The following is a 14,837-nucleotide window of genomic DNA, read 5'->3' as shown; positions in this document are numbered from 1 at the left end:
TAAGGCGCCTCTGACCAGCGCGCCATCGTAACCTCCTCCTGGAGCGCCCTTTACTGCAGCGAAGTGCGGTGGACCACGAGTCTGAAACATACGTCGCTGCCATCGTCGCTCGAAATAGACGCCACCTCCAAACCATGGTCGTAGTCCCACTCCTCCTCTAGACTATCGTGGTCGATGGACTTTTCGATCTCGTCACAATCTTCGAAGTTTTCGAACAGCGCGACGGCATCTTGCTCCATCGTCTCCAACACCGTGGATTTGAGGTCGAGCCAATCACCAAAGCATCCGAGGACTTGGACATGAACATGGTGGTCATACTCACTTTCAGCGTGGAGAACGAAGACATCGCGCGCTGCCTGTGGCGTATCGGCTGCGGCCGCCTTGCGCTTCTTCGGGGGCATTGCTATCGCGCGGGGCGGCGGGACGGTTCTGCGCGCTGCCCGGACTAGGCCGGGGCGTGACAGGGTGTGACAAGAGAATTGGCTAGGAATTCCTACTCGTTGACTTCAGCTTTAGCCCAGACACGCCTTGCGCAAGCTCATGCGCCAGCGTTGCACGCGCACAATGCGTTCGCTCATCACTCTGGCATTCTGCGCGCAGCAGCGGTGCGCCGCCCTCACCGCGCCGGCGACGCGCCTCTTCGACGCCGTCGTCGCGCCGACGGGCCTCAAGCGCGACGCCGTGGAAGCGCTCGTCGTCGACGTCGAGGCCGAGGAGACGGGCGCGCTGGACACGTCGCTGCTGCGGGGCGACTGGCAGCTCGTCGCCCAGTTCTCCACCAAGGAGGCGACGACGTCGCAGAAGGCCTTCGAGGCGACGAAGCTGCCGCAGTACTCGAATTTCGTCACGGACGACAAGGGCCGCGAGGTCTTCCGGAACGTCGTCACCACGGGGCGCCGCTCCAGGGTCGTCGCGGACGTCGCGTGGACGGCGCCGACGGACGCCGCGCCGCGGCGCCTCGGGTCGACGATCTGCGCCGCGTGCGTCGAGCTCGCCTGCGGCCGCCGCTTCGGCTGGCGGCCGCTCCGCGTGCCGTTGCCGCTCAAGGGCGAGGGGTGGCTGGACGTGACGTACATCAGCGACGCGATGCGCGTGAGCCGGGGCAACCGCGGCGGCCTCTTCGTGCACGTGCGGCCGGACAAGGTCCCCGCCGTCGTCGCGGCGCCCGCGACCCGGCGCGAAAAAACGAAGCGGCGGCTCGTGAACGTCGGCTCGCTCCTCTTCTTCCCGGCGCTGTTCAAATCGCTGCTGGTGCTCGGCGTCAAGCCGCCGCCGGGGGCGCCCTTCGACGACTACGTCAAGGTGTGGTCGGCGCTGCTCGGCGCGCCGATCGGGCTGCGCTTCTTCGGCCTCGTCGGCCTCGTCGAGGCCGCGGCGGTCCTCGCGATGCGCGGCGGCAACGCCGTCGCGTCGCGCGCGGGGAGCGCGGTCCTGGTGGCCGCGTCGGCGTGCGCGGCCTACACGCACGTCTGCCTGGGCCAGCCGTGGATCCCCGCGGCGGCGCTCGCCGCGCTGTACGCCGCGACCATCGTGTTGTAAAGAAGATTAGCCGCCCTGCTCCCGGTCGTAGTCGGACCAGGGGAGGTCGACGAGCCGCGCGGCCCGCTCCCGCTCCCGGATCGCGCGCATGACTTCGCCGTCGAGCTCGCCGCGCTCGCTCGCGGACCGCAGGCCCCGCGCCGCGCAGCGCGCGAGGATCGGGTTCGCGTGCACGAGGCCCACGACGGCGACGACGTGGACGGGCGCCGACGCGTCGCGGGGCCGCGCGGCCTCGGCGAGGGGCGCCGCCGCGGTGGTGCCCACGAGGTAGCCGCGGCCGCCCGGCGCCGCGCGGAGATCCCGCGCCTCCCGGGCCTCGCCGCCGACGAGCCAGACGGCGAGGCGCCGGTCCCCCGACACGGGCCGCTTCCCCTCCTCGACGCGCTCCACCGTCGCGACGCGGCACGCGCGCGGGTCCACGACGACGTCCGCGGACACGCGGCCGTCCTCGGCGACGTAGCAGCGGTTCACCGCGTGGACCGTATTGAATTCGGTTCCCGCTTGCACGTCGATGGCGTCGAGCATGGCCAGCCAGCGCGGCTCGAAGAGGTTCACGCGCCGCCGCTCGCCGGCGCGCAGCGGGCTCCGCAGCGTCAAGAACGGCTCCAAATCGCCGTCCGGGAGCCCCGCGGGCAGGTCCGCCGGCCGCCGCGAGAAGTCGAAGGTGAAGCGCTCGAGGGCGCCCGTCTTCACCGCGGCGCCCATCTCCAACGCGCGGAGCGCGTTCTCCGACAGCACGTCGTCGCGCGCGAGCAGGAGCACGTCCGCCACCCTCAGCGAGAAGACGACCGCGACGGCCGCGAGCGCGTCCAGCAGCGCCGCCGCCGGGCCCGGGAGGGTCTCCGCGGGCGCCGCGGCCACCGCCGCGCCGACGACCGCGAGCAGCACGCTGAGCGCGAGCGGCGCGGCCTTGCGCGGGTCGCTCGCGAGCGCGGCGGCGACGTCGAGGCGCTCCCTCGCGACGCCCGGCGGCGCGGCGGTCGCGCCGGCGAGGAGCCGGGCGCCGCGCGCGATGCGCTCCAAATCCAGGAAGGGCGCGGCCTCGACGACGGCGCGCACGGGCTTGATCGCGTCGCCGAGGACGACGAGCGAACCGCGCGCGCGCGCGGACCGCACGGCCTCGGCGAGCTCCGCGCCGTAGGCCGGCGTCGCGTCGCGGCTCCGGTCCCAGAGCGTCTCGAGCCTTTCGGCGTCGAGCTCGACGACCACCGCGTCGGGTTGCGCTGCATCGATGACGGCGCGCACCTCCGCGCGCTGGACCGCCGACGGCGTGTGCACCGTGCCGATGACCGTGAGCGTGCGCGTAGCGCTGGAGACGCTGCCGACGGCGGGCGTGAGCGCGTTGGCGCAGCAAACGGTTATCGCGGCGGCCAGCGCGTGCCGCTTTGCAACTCCCATATTTTCGCCACAAGGAATGCCTCCGCGCAAGCGCGTATCGGGTCGCTCGCAAAATCGACAAGACGTCGCGCGTCGCACGCGCCAAGTCGCCTGCCCGAGCCCTAATCTCCGTGTAAGAGCTCGCCGTCGTACTCAACTCATCGTCGTCCATGGCGTCCTTCCTGCGCTGCGAGGGGGGCCATCTGGCGGTTTTAAGCGAGGCGATCGCCGACGGGAGCGTCGAGTGGACGCCCCCGGCCGCGCGGGAGTCTCCCGCGGCGGCCATGATCGCGGCGGCGGCGGCGGCGACCGCGACGGTGGCGCCTTCGGCGCGGCGCCTCGCGGTCGAGACGCGGGACGCGGCGCGCGCCCCTACCATCTTCTCCGCGACGGAGTCTCTCCTCGCGCGCGACGGGGGGCACCTGGCGGTCCTCTACGAGGCGGAGATCGAGGGCAGTATGAGTGCTATCCCCATCACCGACGTGCACGAGTCGATGCCCCCGGCGGCCGCGCGCGAGCGGCCCGCGGCGGCCGAGGCCGCTTCCGCGGCGAAGCCCTCCCCCGGCGCGAACGTCGGCGCGCGCGAGTTTACGCCGAGCCCGGAGACCGCGCGGGAGGCCAAGGCAAAGCTCCGCGCCGCCGCCGCCGCGGCCTTCGACGCGGCGCGCGCGCCGGCGACGGAGGTCCGCGGTGTCCGAGCGTCGGCGCGCGACCTCGAGGCCCTCGCGCACCAGGGGCTGCGAGCCGTCGCGAGCAAGCTCGCGCTCACGCCCGCGACCGTGAAACAGCTCGCGAAACTGAAGCTGAGCAACCAGCGCCGCGCCACGCAGCGCCTCGCGGACCGGGACGTCATGTCCGGCGTCACGGACCCGAATTCGTTTATCGTTACGGATCTCAAGAAGAACCCGACGAAAAGCACGCTCATATGCGCGGATCGGCTCCTCGCCGGTCTCCTCGGGAAGCCGCCCGCGCGCCCGGAGCCGGCGCCGGCGAGCGAGCGCGAACTCGAGGGCCTCGCGCCCGCGCTGCGAGCCGTCGCCGTCAAGCTCGCGCTCGCGCCGGACGCCGTCGCGGCGCTCAAGAAGCACCTCAGCGGCAACCATCAGGGCCGCGCCGCGCAGCGCCTCGCAGATCCGGGCGTCATGTTCGGCATCAGCGATCCGAACGCCTTCATCCTCGCCGATTTGCAGAAGAAGAAGAAGCGCGTGCTGCTGCGCGACGACGTCGGCGACGCGGCCGTCGACGCGGACCTCGTCGCGGCCGTCGACGGCCTCCGCCTCTCCGAGGCCTGCTACGACATGCTGCGCAATCTCAGCAAGGCGCAGCAGGCCCGCTACGCGTCGGCGCTCCGGTCCGTGGACTTTTCGACGGTCGGCGACCCGAGCGCGTGCATCCTCCGCAGCCAGGTCTTGAGCGAGGCGTCGCCGCCGGCGACGCCCGGCGAACGGCGGCCGCGCGCGGAGCCGGCGGACTGCAAAACGCGGCGCCTGCGCACCATGTTCCTCGGCGGCCTGCGCTGGGACGAGGGCACGGGCCCGACGTCGGACGCGGAGCTCGAGGGCGACATCCGCAGCCTGCTCGGCCGCGCGGGCCACGGCGCCGGGCTCGTCGGCCTCTACGTCCAGCGCGCCCTCCAGCTCGCCTACGTCGAGTTCGACGACGGCGCGACGATGCGGGCGGCGCTCGAGGCCTGCGAGGGCTCGAAGCTCCGCGGCTGCGACGTCCGCTGGGACGTCGCCAAGGCGATCCCGTCCTTCATGCTTGCTGAGCCGGCGCCGGCGGTGACGCCGGGCGGTGACGACGACGCGCCCGCGTCGAAGCGGCAGCTCAAGCGGGAGAAGCTCAAGTCGGAGCGGCGCGCCGCGCCGCCGGCGGGCGGCGACGACGCGCTGGGCCGCACGGTCTTCGTCCGGGGCCTGCCCGATATCAAAGCGGGGGAGGCCGCGGTCCGGTCCTGGATGGCGGGCTGTGGCGCGATCGCGTCCGTTGAGCTCGGGCACCTCGTCGGCCAGCGCCGCGGCCGCACGGCCACCGTCGTCTTCGAGACGTTGGCGGGCGCCGAGGCGGCCTGCGACACCTTGAATGGCGAGTATTTCTCGCGCAGCAGCAACAAGATCACGGTCAACAAGTCGGGGCGGCCGTCGGTCGTCAAGTCGGTCGCCAAGGCGGAGCGGCCGCCCGTCGACGGGCCCGAGCGGCGGCTCCTGGAGATGGAGCGGCGCCTGGGGGAGCGGGAGCGGCGGCTCTCCGACGAGACCGACGCGCTCGCGCGGCGGCGCCTCGAGGCCGGCCGCGCCGACGCCGGCGCGGAGCTGGCCGACGAGGTGCTCGAGCTCGTCGACGAGTCACCTTCGGGCACGATCCTTTGCGCGAACCTGCCGCAGCACTACAAGGAGAAGTTCGGCAAGCTCCTGGACCTGAAGGCCCGCGGCGGCGCCAAGACCGTGCTGTCCCGCCTCCCGGGCGTGCGCTTCGAGGGCACCTTCGACGCCCGCGTGAGCCGCGAGCACGCGTCCCGCGCGCGCGCGCCCGCGGCCGCCGCCCGCGAGCGCGCGCCCGCGCCCGCGCCCGCCTCCGACGCGAAGCTGCGCGCGCTCGCCGCGGACGTGCTCGCGCTCTGCGACGCGGCGCCGTCCGGCGCGCTGCTCTGCGGCGACCTGCCGCGGCTCTACGGCCGAGCGTTCGGCCGGCCGCTCGACCTCGGCGGCATGAAGATGTTCGCTTTGATGTCGCGGCTCCCCGGCGTCCAGCTCGCGCGGACGCCGGCCGGCACCGAGGTGAGCCGCCCGTGCCTCCCGGCCGGCGCCGCGGTCAGCCGCACGGCCGCGGTCGCGCCGCCACCGAAGGCGTCGCCCTCGAAGGCCGAGCTCAAGCGCCGCGTCGCCGCGTTCGCGAGCGCCGAGGGCCTCGACGACGGCTGCCGCGCGGCGCTCGAGCGCTACGCCGTGGCGGACGCCGACCGGTGCGCGCGCTTCCTGCGCGCCGCGCCGAGTAACCTCGGCGACGCCAGGGACCGGGCCGCGTTCGTCCTCGACGCCGTCGAGCGGCGCGCGTCGCTCGCGGCGTCGGCGCGCGAGCTCGCGGCCCTCGCGCCCGAGCTGCGGGACGTCGCCGACGAGCTCGCGCTCACGTCCGAGGTCGTCGCGACGCTCGCCGGGCTCGCTCCCGAGGACCAGACCCTCGTCGCGCTGGCCCTGCAGTCCGCGGACCTGGCGCGCGTCAAGAACCTCACGGGCTTCGTCCTCATGGGCCTCAAGAAGGGCACGCTCCTGCGCAAGGGCCAGAAGCGGGAGGCCGTGCGGCGCTCCAACGGCGCGCCCGAGGAGTTCCTCTGCCCGCTGACCCTCGAGCTCATGCGGGACCCCGTCATCGCCGCGGACGGCCACACGTACGAGCGCGCCGCGATCGCGGCCTGGCTCGCGCGCAAGTCGACGTCGCCCGTGACCAACGAGCGCATCGTCAGCCACGAGGTCGTCCCGGCCCACACGATCCGCTCCATGATCGCGCGCTTCGCGGACGGCGCGTAAGTCGTAGGCGAGCGCGAGGGGGACTGTGGACGCTCGCAAGGTCCAGATTTTAAGCGAGCGCGAGCCCTGTGGCACGCGTCGCGAGGCGGCGGGCTTTTTAAGTCTATTATGGCGTCACGCGCGGCGGCCCCCTCCCGCGCGACGGAGGAGCTCCTTTTGGACAGCGCGGTCGCGCACGCGGCGAAAGGCGACTGGCAAGCGGCGATCGCCGAGAGCGGCCGGGCGCACGAGACCTGGGAGTCCCACCTGCGCTCGCGGGCCGCCTCCGGCGCGGCCATGGACTCGCCGATGGCTTCCGTCGACGCGGCCGTCGAGAGCTCGCTGCGGAGCTTGGAGGGGACGAACGTTTCCGCGAAGGAGTGGACCCCGCCCGCGCGCGCCGCGGCCGATTCCGCCGCGGCGGTTCCGCCGGTCGGGACGAACGTCGCCGCGAAGGAGTGGACGCCGAGCGCGGCGACGGCGGCCGCGGTGCCGCCGGCCCACCCCTGGGAGCGCGTGCCCGGCGGCGACGTGAACCGCATCTTCGGCGTCGTCGAGTCCTTCCAGGCGGACTCCGGCTACCTTCGGCGCGCGCGGCATCCCGCGGCGAACTCGCGCGACTACGACGTCCACTTCCGGAGCCGCGACGCGCCGCAGTTCGAAAGCCTCCAGGTGGGCACCGAGGTCGAGTTCACGCTCGTGGACTACTACGGAACCGCGTCCGCGACGGACGTCGCAGCGGCCGCCGCGCGGCCCGCAGCGGCCCGCGCGGGCGGCACGGGCTCCCTGGCGCGCGCCGCCCGGCGACCGGCGGCATTCGCGGCCGAGCCCAAGGCGCCGCCGCCCTGCCGGTTCTGGAAGCAGGGCAGCTGCGACAAGGGCCTCGCGTGCCCCTTCAGCCACGGCGCGGCCGCGCCCGGCGCCGAGCTCGCGCCTCGAGCGTCCCCGGCCTCGATCGGCGGCCAGGGCCCGGACGCGGCCGGCGCGGCGCCGCCGCCGCGGGGCGGCCGCCCCGCAAAAAAAAAGCCAGACCCCACGGTCTGCACCGCGTCGCCGGAGCAGCTCGACGGCCTCGCGACGGAGGTGCTCCGGCTCGTCGACGCGGCGCCGTCGGGCACCGTGCTCTGCGCGAACCTGCCGCGGCTCTATTATTTGAAGTACCGCAAGGCGTTGGATTTGAAGGCCTACGGCGCCTCTAAGATGAGCGCGCTCGTCTCCAAGCTCCCCGGCGTCCACTTCGGCGGCACGCACCGCGCCGAGGTGAGCCGCAGGGGCACGGGCCTCGGCGTCGGCGACGACGCGATCGACGTGTCGGCCCTGGCGATCCGCGAGGAGACGCAGGCGCGCGTCCGGGCGCACCGGGCGGAGCGGGACGCGGCCGCGAGCGGGGCGCTCCGCTACTTCGACCCGCGCGCGGCCGAGGACGCGGCGCGGTGGGCGGCCGGCTGCCGCGAAGTCGTCGTCCTCATGCCCGGTTCGCGGCGCGCGGACCGGCCGCCCGGCCTGCCCCACGACTCCGTGGCGCTGCTCAAGCAGCCCGGCGCGTGGCCGGGCTCCTTCCTCCTCCGGTGCGACCCGGAGGCGTACCGCCGAGACCGGCGCGGCGTCCTCGACGAGCTCACGCGCGTCGTCGGCGCCGCCGCGCTGCGCGTCGAGTCCTGGGGGCTCGCCGGCGATCCGCCGGCGGGACCGGCGCCGGCGGGCCTCGATCCCGCGGCGGCCGAGGAGGCCCGGCGGGCGCGGGTCCGGGAGGAGCGGCTCCGGGACGATGAGGCGGCCGCGCGGCGGCTCGACGCCGAGGACCGTTCGTCGCAGCCGCCGCGGCCGGCGGCGAGCGCGGAGCCCGCGCGGCAGGCGGCGGGCGGCGCGCCGACGTCCGGGAACGCGGCGCCCGCGTCGGCGCCGCTGCCCCGCGCCGCTCCGCGCGAGACGACGTCCGCCTTCGACGGGCCCGTGGCCTGGGACGAGCTCCAGCGGCGCGTCAAGGCCTTCGCCGACGCCCTCAAGCTCGACGGCCGATGCCGCAAGACGCTCGAGGCCTACGCGGTCCGGGACGCCGACGCCTGCGTGCGCTTCCTGCGGGCCGCGCCCGGCGACCTCGGCGACCACGTCAACGAGTCCGTGCCCCTGAAGGACCGGAGCAAGTACGTCAGCCAGGCCATCTTACACAACCACCTACTCGCGGCGTCCGCGAGCGAGCTTAACGCCCTCGCGCCCGAGCTGCGGAGCGTCGCCGACGCGCTCGCGCTCACGTCCAACGTCGCCAAGGCGCTGAAAAAGCTCAGCCTCGCTCAGCAGCGCCGCGCCGCGGAGCGCCTCGCGGACCCGGGCGTCATGTTCGGCGTCCTGCTCCGGAACGCGTTCGTCCTCGCCGAGCTGAAGAAGAAGGAGCGAGGCTGCCTGCTGCGGGATGATCTCGGAAACGGGCGCGTCGACGAGGACCTCGTCGCGGCCCTCGACGGCTTCCGCCTTTCCAAGGACTGCTACCGGTCGCTCCGAGACCGCAGTCGGAAGAAGCAGGCCTTGTGCGCGCTGGCCCTCGAGTCCATGGACCTGTCGAAGATCACGGACCTGAGCGGCTACATCGAGAAGGGTCTCAACAAGGGGACGCTCCTGCGCAAGGGCCAGGAGCTCATGGGCACCTCGACTCCTGCTATGGCCTCGCTCGTCTCCGCGGCCGCCGCCCGCGCGGGAATCCGCCGCGAGGCCCTGCCGGCGCCGCGCGACGAGGACAACGTGCCCGAGGAGTTCTTGTGTCCCATCAGCATGGAGATCATGACCGATCCCGTCATCGCGGCGGACGGCCACACGTACGAACGCCGCGCGATCGAGGCGTGGTTCGGGCGCGCGCACACGTCTCCGACCACGAACGCGCCGCTCCCGCACCTCAACCTCATCCCGGCCCACACGATCAAGTCATTGATCCAGCGCCATCTCGAACAGTAAAACCGGCGCGTCTCCTATAACGCCTACCTATGAATCGACCGTGTTTATGTCTAGTTTGCCCTTCAACGAGTCGACGTTACTCTTTGTACAGAGACCTGGGCTCCTCCGGGTCGAGAACGATACCCCTTGGGGCTGCGCCGAGACCGTGCTCTTCGAGGGCCGCGTGCCCTACGCGCTCACCGACGGCGTCTCGCATCAGACGCGCGGGGATCGCCTCCGCGCGGGGGCCGGCGCCCTCGGCGCGGCGCCGCGGCGCTGCGGGCCGGCGACCTCGGCGCGGCCGCCGGGGAGCTCGCGCCGAGCTTCGAGGGCATGAACGTCGCGGCCAAGGAGTGGACGCCGACCGCGGCCCGCCTCCCCGCCCGCGCGCGCGCCGGCGCCGGCGCCGCGGCCGCCGGCGCCGGCGCGGCGGCCGCGCGGCGGGGCCCCGACCCGGACCTCCTGTCGCGGGTCCGCGCGCTGCCCCCGGCGGAGCGCGCGGCGCTCCTCGCGGCTCTGGCCGCCGGGGGCGCCGCGGCGGCGCCGCCGAAGGCCCCGGCGAGCGGCCGCAAGGCGGCCGTCCGCGACGCGACGGTCTGCGCCGCGTCGCCCGAGCAGCTCGAAGCGCTCGCGCGCGAGGTGCTCGGCCTCTGCGACGCGGCGCCGTCGGGCGCGATCCTCTGCGCGAACCTGCCGCGGCTCTACTACCTCAAGTACCGCAAGCCCTTCGACCTCAAGGCCTACGGCGCCGCCAAGATGGCCGCGGTGGTCTCGCGTTTGCCCGGAGTGCACTACGCGGGCACGCACCGCGCCGAGGTGAGCCGCGAGGGCACGGGGCTCGGCGACGGCGACGACACCATCGACGCGTCGGCGCTCGCGATCCGCGAGAAGACGCAGGCGCGCGTCCGGGCGCACCGGGACGCGCAGCTCGACGAGTTGCAGAGCCTCGACGCGCGGGACGCCCGGAGCTTCCGCGCCGTCTGCCCCGAGGGGTCTCTCGTCGTCGGCGCCGCCGCGACGCGCGAGGCCCAGACCGAGGCCTTCGAGACCGCGACGCGCGCCGCCGGCCGCCTCGAGCCGATGCTCCAGCGCCTCGTCGAAGCGTGCGGTCTCGACGTCGGCGCCTGGGCCGATCTCGTCGTCGAGCCGTGGGACGCCCAGCGGGCGCTCTTCAACGAGCTGCGGGCGGCGAACGACGACTGCGTCCCCGGGGCCATGGCCTCGCTCGTCTCCGCGGCCGCCGCCCGCACGCGGATCCGCCGCGAGGCCCTGTCGCTCGTCGACGCGTGGGCGGGCGGCGACGAGGCCCTCCCGACCTTCGGCGCGTCCGCGCTCCCGCGCGCCGTCGGCCCCCCGCCGGGCTTCTAAGGTCCCCGCGCGCCGGATCTTACTCGAGCGCCGGCGCCGACGTCCGGTGGAACATGGCCTCGCCGAAGGTCGAGAGGGCCTTGGGCTCGGCCGCGGGCGCGGCCGCGGGCGCCGCGTCGGCGTCGCCGCCCGGCGCGTGGCGCGGCGAGTCCGCGCGGCGCGCCTCCGCGGCGGCGGCGTCGCGCTTGAGGAGCCAGAAGGGCGAGTTGAGGCCGCCGTCGACGAAGATGCGGGGCCAGGGCGAGTGCATGATGTACTCCATGGCGGACGCGACGGCCGACGGCGGCGGGTCGTTGACGGAGAAGGGCGCCCGCGTGTCCTCGGCGTCGAGCGCGCTGTAGGCCGTCGTCTCGTCGCCCGGCGACGGCTTGATGGCGCCCATCTCCATGAGCATCTTCGCCTCCGCGGCGAGCGCCGAGAGCTCGAGGTCCTTCGACGTGCCGTAGAAGCGGAGGTCGTAGATCTTGTGGGGCATGCCCACGGCGGCGCCGGCGCCCGCGCGCAGCACCTCGTAGTCGCCCGACGCGAGGGTCTCGACGGCGGCCCTCGCCGGGTGGCCCCCGCGCGGCGACGACGCCGTCGCGACGCAGACGAGCCCGTCCGGCTTCAGGCACGCCGCGACCAGCGCCTCCAGCGCCGCCAGCCCCAAGACCGGCTCCCCCGCCGGCGGCGGGCCGGACCGGTCCGGGAAGCCGACGAGGAAAAACGTCGACACGGAGACGATCGCGTCGTAGGAGCCGAGGTCCAGCGCGCGCACCGCGGCCACATCCGCGACGTCGACGCGCTCCAGCCGCGCGTAGCCGGCGCGGCCCGGCGGCGCGTCGGACGCGAGGCCGAACCAGGGCAGCCGCGACGACGCGCCGTGGGCCCGCGCGACGGCGAGGTCGCGGCCGTCGTCTTCCGACGGCCCGTTCAGCCCGTCGAGCGTCAGCGCGTGGTTCGGCAGGCGCCGGTGCAGGGCCCGGCAGAAGGCGCCCGTGCCGACGCCGACCTCCAGAACGCGCGCGCCCGCCGCGAGCCAGCCCCTGCCGACGGCGTCCGCGACGACGCGCGCGACGACGTCGGGCGTCGGGTCCCGGAAATCGGGGAAGTAGGCGTGGTCGTAGAGCGCCGCGGGCGACCCAACCTCTAAACCCGCCGGCCGCGGCGCGCTCGCGCCGAAGGCGCCGTCGAAGGCGCGGTCGCAGACGTGCGCGAGGAGCGCCGCGGCCGCCGGCGGCTGCTGGAAGAGGACGTCGCAGGGCGCCACGTCCAGCAGCGCGCCCCAGGCGACGGCGTCGGGCCAGAAGGACCGCGCCTCGGCGTCGACGACGTCGCGGATCTTGGCCTGCGCGCCGCCGCAGGACGCGTCGAGCAGCGCGTTGCCCGTCCGCACCTGGGCAGCAAAAGAGAGATTCAACGTCGCTTCAACTTGAGTGTTCCGCGCGCGCGCGTTCCGAGAAAAACGTCAACGCTTCGAGACCGTTCCGAAAGATGATCGCTCGTCCAAAAATCAGCCGAAACGAGTGGAAAACGGCCGAGATATGAGCCTTTGAAGTTGGGAATTTCGCTCTCTTTTGCTGCCCTGGTCCGCACGAAGCGCGAGTCCTCGCGCATGGCGGCGGCCTCGGGCCGCAGGCTCCAGGCGCGCAGGGACGGCGGCAGGGCCAGGTAGGCTTTGGCGGCGTCGACCGCGACCTGCGCGGCCTTGCCCGACGCCGTGAGGAGCTTGAGCCCGCCGCGCGCGGCGATGGCCTCGCAGTTGCAGCGGTGCGCGGGCCAGTGCGCGCGCTGGCACTCGGCCGTGCAGTACCACGTGGTCTTGCAGCGGCCGCAGCGCCGCAGGCCGCCGAAGACGTGGCCGTCGTCCATGCCGCACATGGCGCACTTGAGCTGGGGCTTCTCGATCTCCTCCGCGAGCGTCTCCACGGTCTCCTTGAGCGTGTCGCTGGGGCGGCGCGCGGCCTTGGTCTTGCTGCGCCGGAGGAAGAAGACGCAGGACGTGATCGCGACGACGGCCAGGGCCAGAGCCCACATGGCGCTCGCCTCCATCGACGGGGCTGCGGGAGCCAGACGATGGGCTCACTCGAGGGAGGTCCGGGTGGAGGGGCAACAACAACAACGTTGATCGATTGATAACGCTGCCACCTTATGGGGCGGCCTTTGGGAGGCCCGCGGGAGTGCTTCTGCGCGACACCCGATAGTGACGCTCGCTGCGTCGGGCCGGGCGGGCGCTCATGAAGGGGCAGCCCGCTGCGCGCACCGGTTGGGCTGCGGGGCGCCGCGCGCGGGGACTTCCAGTTCTTGGCCATCGGTGCGGACGTCATCTGCGGGTTGGGCGACTGTCGCGCGCGCTCGCCTCGCTTGGAGGCCTTCGGCGCGAGCCTCGAGGGGAGCTGGGCGGGTTGGCGCCCCCGGCGGCTTCGGTTTGTGGGCTTGGATGTGCCAGCGTCCATTCGTTTCTCTACCTTTTTGCGCCTGTTCAGGGTGTGCTCCCACGTGCACCTCCTCAGGTTCCGCTTGCGTGCCGCCTTGGGCCGCGCCGCCGCTGCGCGATGATCTTGCTCGCGCCTTTGCGTCGACGTTCGGCGAGTTCTTCGTCGCCCACGCCGCGGTGTCCTCCTCTTCTGCATCGGCTCTTCCTCCATTGCTGCCGCCGCTTGCCTCTGCCTCTGCCGCCGGTGCCGCTGTCGTCTCGGCCCCTGCTGCCGCTGCCGCTGTTACCTCTGTTGCCGCCGCCTCTGCTGCCTCTGCTGCCCGCCTCTGCCTCTGCCGACGCCGCCGAGACCTGTTGCCTCTGCCTCTGCTTCTGCTTCTGCTGCCGCCTCTGCTCCTGCTCGCTGGCCGGCGAGCGTCCTTTTCGGCGTGCGCCCTCGGCTAGCCATTCGTGGTCCTGAGGTGAATCGGGTTGGTCCGCCCGGAGTTCCTGCCTGCCGGGTGCGGGTGCCCTCGTTCTCAACTTCCCCCGGTCCACGGCGAGTACGGTGGGTGTGGCCCTCGAGCCCACTCAGGAGCTGCCGCCCCGCGCCTGCTCGGTCTGGTTCGCTCCGGGGGGGTCCCTCCGCGGACCTGCCTCCCCCCCCCCGGACGGACGCTTCCGGGCGCGCACCCCCTTCAATAACTTGGTCAACCGATTCATCGTCCGCTCGAGCCGCTCTCATCTGCCGCTCGTCGCCGCCTCGGCCGCGGCTGCCGTCACCGACCTCGCGTCGACGCGCGCGCCGTCGCGGTTCGTCGTCGTCGCCGCTCAATCGACAGCGATGCTCCGCCGCGTCTTCGCAACGCAGGGCGTCGCGCCCGGCCGCCGGCGCCTCGCGACGCGCCAGGCGATCCTCCTGCGCGACTTCGTGCTCAAGGGCCGCACGGAGCCCTCGGGGAGCGTCGTCACCGTGTCCGCGGGCTACCTGCGCAACTTCATGTTCCCGCGCCAGATCGCCGTCCCCGCGACCCGGGCGAACCTCGCGGCCGCGGCCGCGCGCGCCGACGCCGCCGGCCCGGCCGAGCCCGCCGCGGCCGAGCCCGCCGCGGCCGAGCCCGCCGCGGCCGCCGCGGCCGTCGAGCCGCCGCCGGACCCGCGGGCCCAGACCATCAAACCCTCCGCGCGCACGCTGCAGCGCGACAGCAGGTAACGTCTTTTTCTGCCCCCCTCTCGCCCGGCGCGTCGGAACGGGACGAGGGAGCGTTACGACGAGCGCCCGGGGTTCGGGCCGCGCCGGGCATTGGCCGGCGCGGCCGTCATGGCCGGGTCCCGTCGTCGTCGTCACTTGTCCCCGAGGACGACGGCCCACCGGACGATCTTGTACTCCGGCGCGGGGCCGTAGTCGACGACGTGCGTGGTCGTCGAACCCGTCAGCGTAATGATGACTTTCTCGCCGTCCCTCCGGAACGGGTCGCCGTCCGTCGCCGCGCCGGCCGCGTCCGCGCAGATGTCGTCCGCCGGCGACGCGTGCTCGACGAGCCACGCGATCGCCGCTCGGCCGCCGTCCTCGAAGCGCGCGCCGTCGACGACGGACTCCGCGTTCACGCCGAAGGACTGGATGATGTCCGGACCTGCGTTTCTCGATAAAAAGTCGTCAAACGCGAGAGGACGCGGGCGGGCGGACGACCGCACATCTTGTAGGTCATCTCGGCCTATGAAGTTTC

General features: G+C 73.7%; 2 protein-coding genes across 2 annotated transcripts; one reads left to right on the top strand and one right to left on the bottom strand.

Annotated features, from left to right (window-relative positions):
- Positions 1-1,530: 1,530 nt before the first annotated feature.
- On the bottom strand, positions 1,531-2,955 carry AURANDRAFT_72104 (expressed protein; the record flags this gene model as incomplete). The annotated part of the gene is made up of 1 exon (XM_009041106.1): positions 1,531-2,955. A coding segment is annotated over one exon (1,424 nt), but the record flags the coding sequence as incomplete, so codon positions are not given.
- Positions 2,956-3,410: 455 nt separating this feature from the next.
- Positions 3,411-14,323, top strand: AURANDRAFT_72103 (hypothetical protein; the record flags this gene model as incomplete). The annotated part of the gene is made up of 6 exons (XM_009041248.1): positions 3,411-6,439; positions 6,608-9,364; positions 9,423-9,555; positions 9,678-10,691; positions 10,784-11,029; positions 13,982-14,323. The coding sequence occupies 6 exons, from the start codon at positions 3,411-3,413 to the stop codon at positions 14,321-14,323; spliced, it is 7,521 nt and encodes a 2,506-aa protein (XP_009039496.1).
- Positions 14,324-14,837: the final 514 nt, after the last annotated feature.

The sequence above is a fragment of the Aureococcus anophagefferens genome, assembly GCF_000186865.1.
Source record: "Aureococcus anophagefferens unplaced genomic scaffold AURANscaffold_19, whole genome shotgun sequence".
In the NCBI taxonomy this organism is placed as follows: Eukaryota; class Pelagophyceae; order Pelagomonadales; family Pelagomonadaceae; genus Aureococcus; species Aureococcus anophagefferens.
This window is presented reverse-complemented; position numbering and strand designations above follow the sequence as displayed.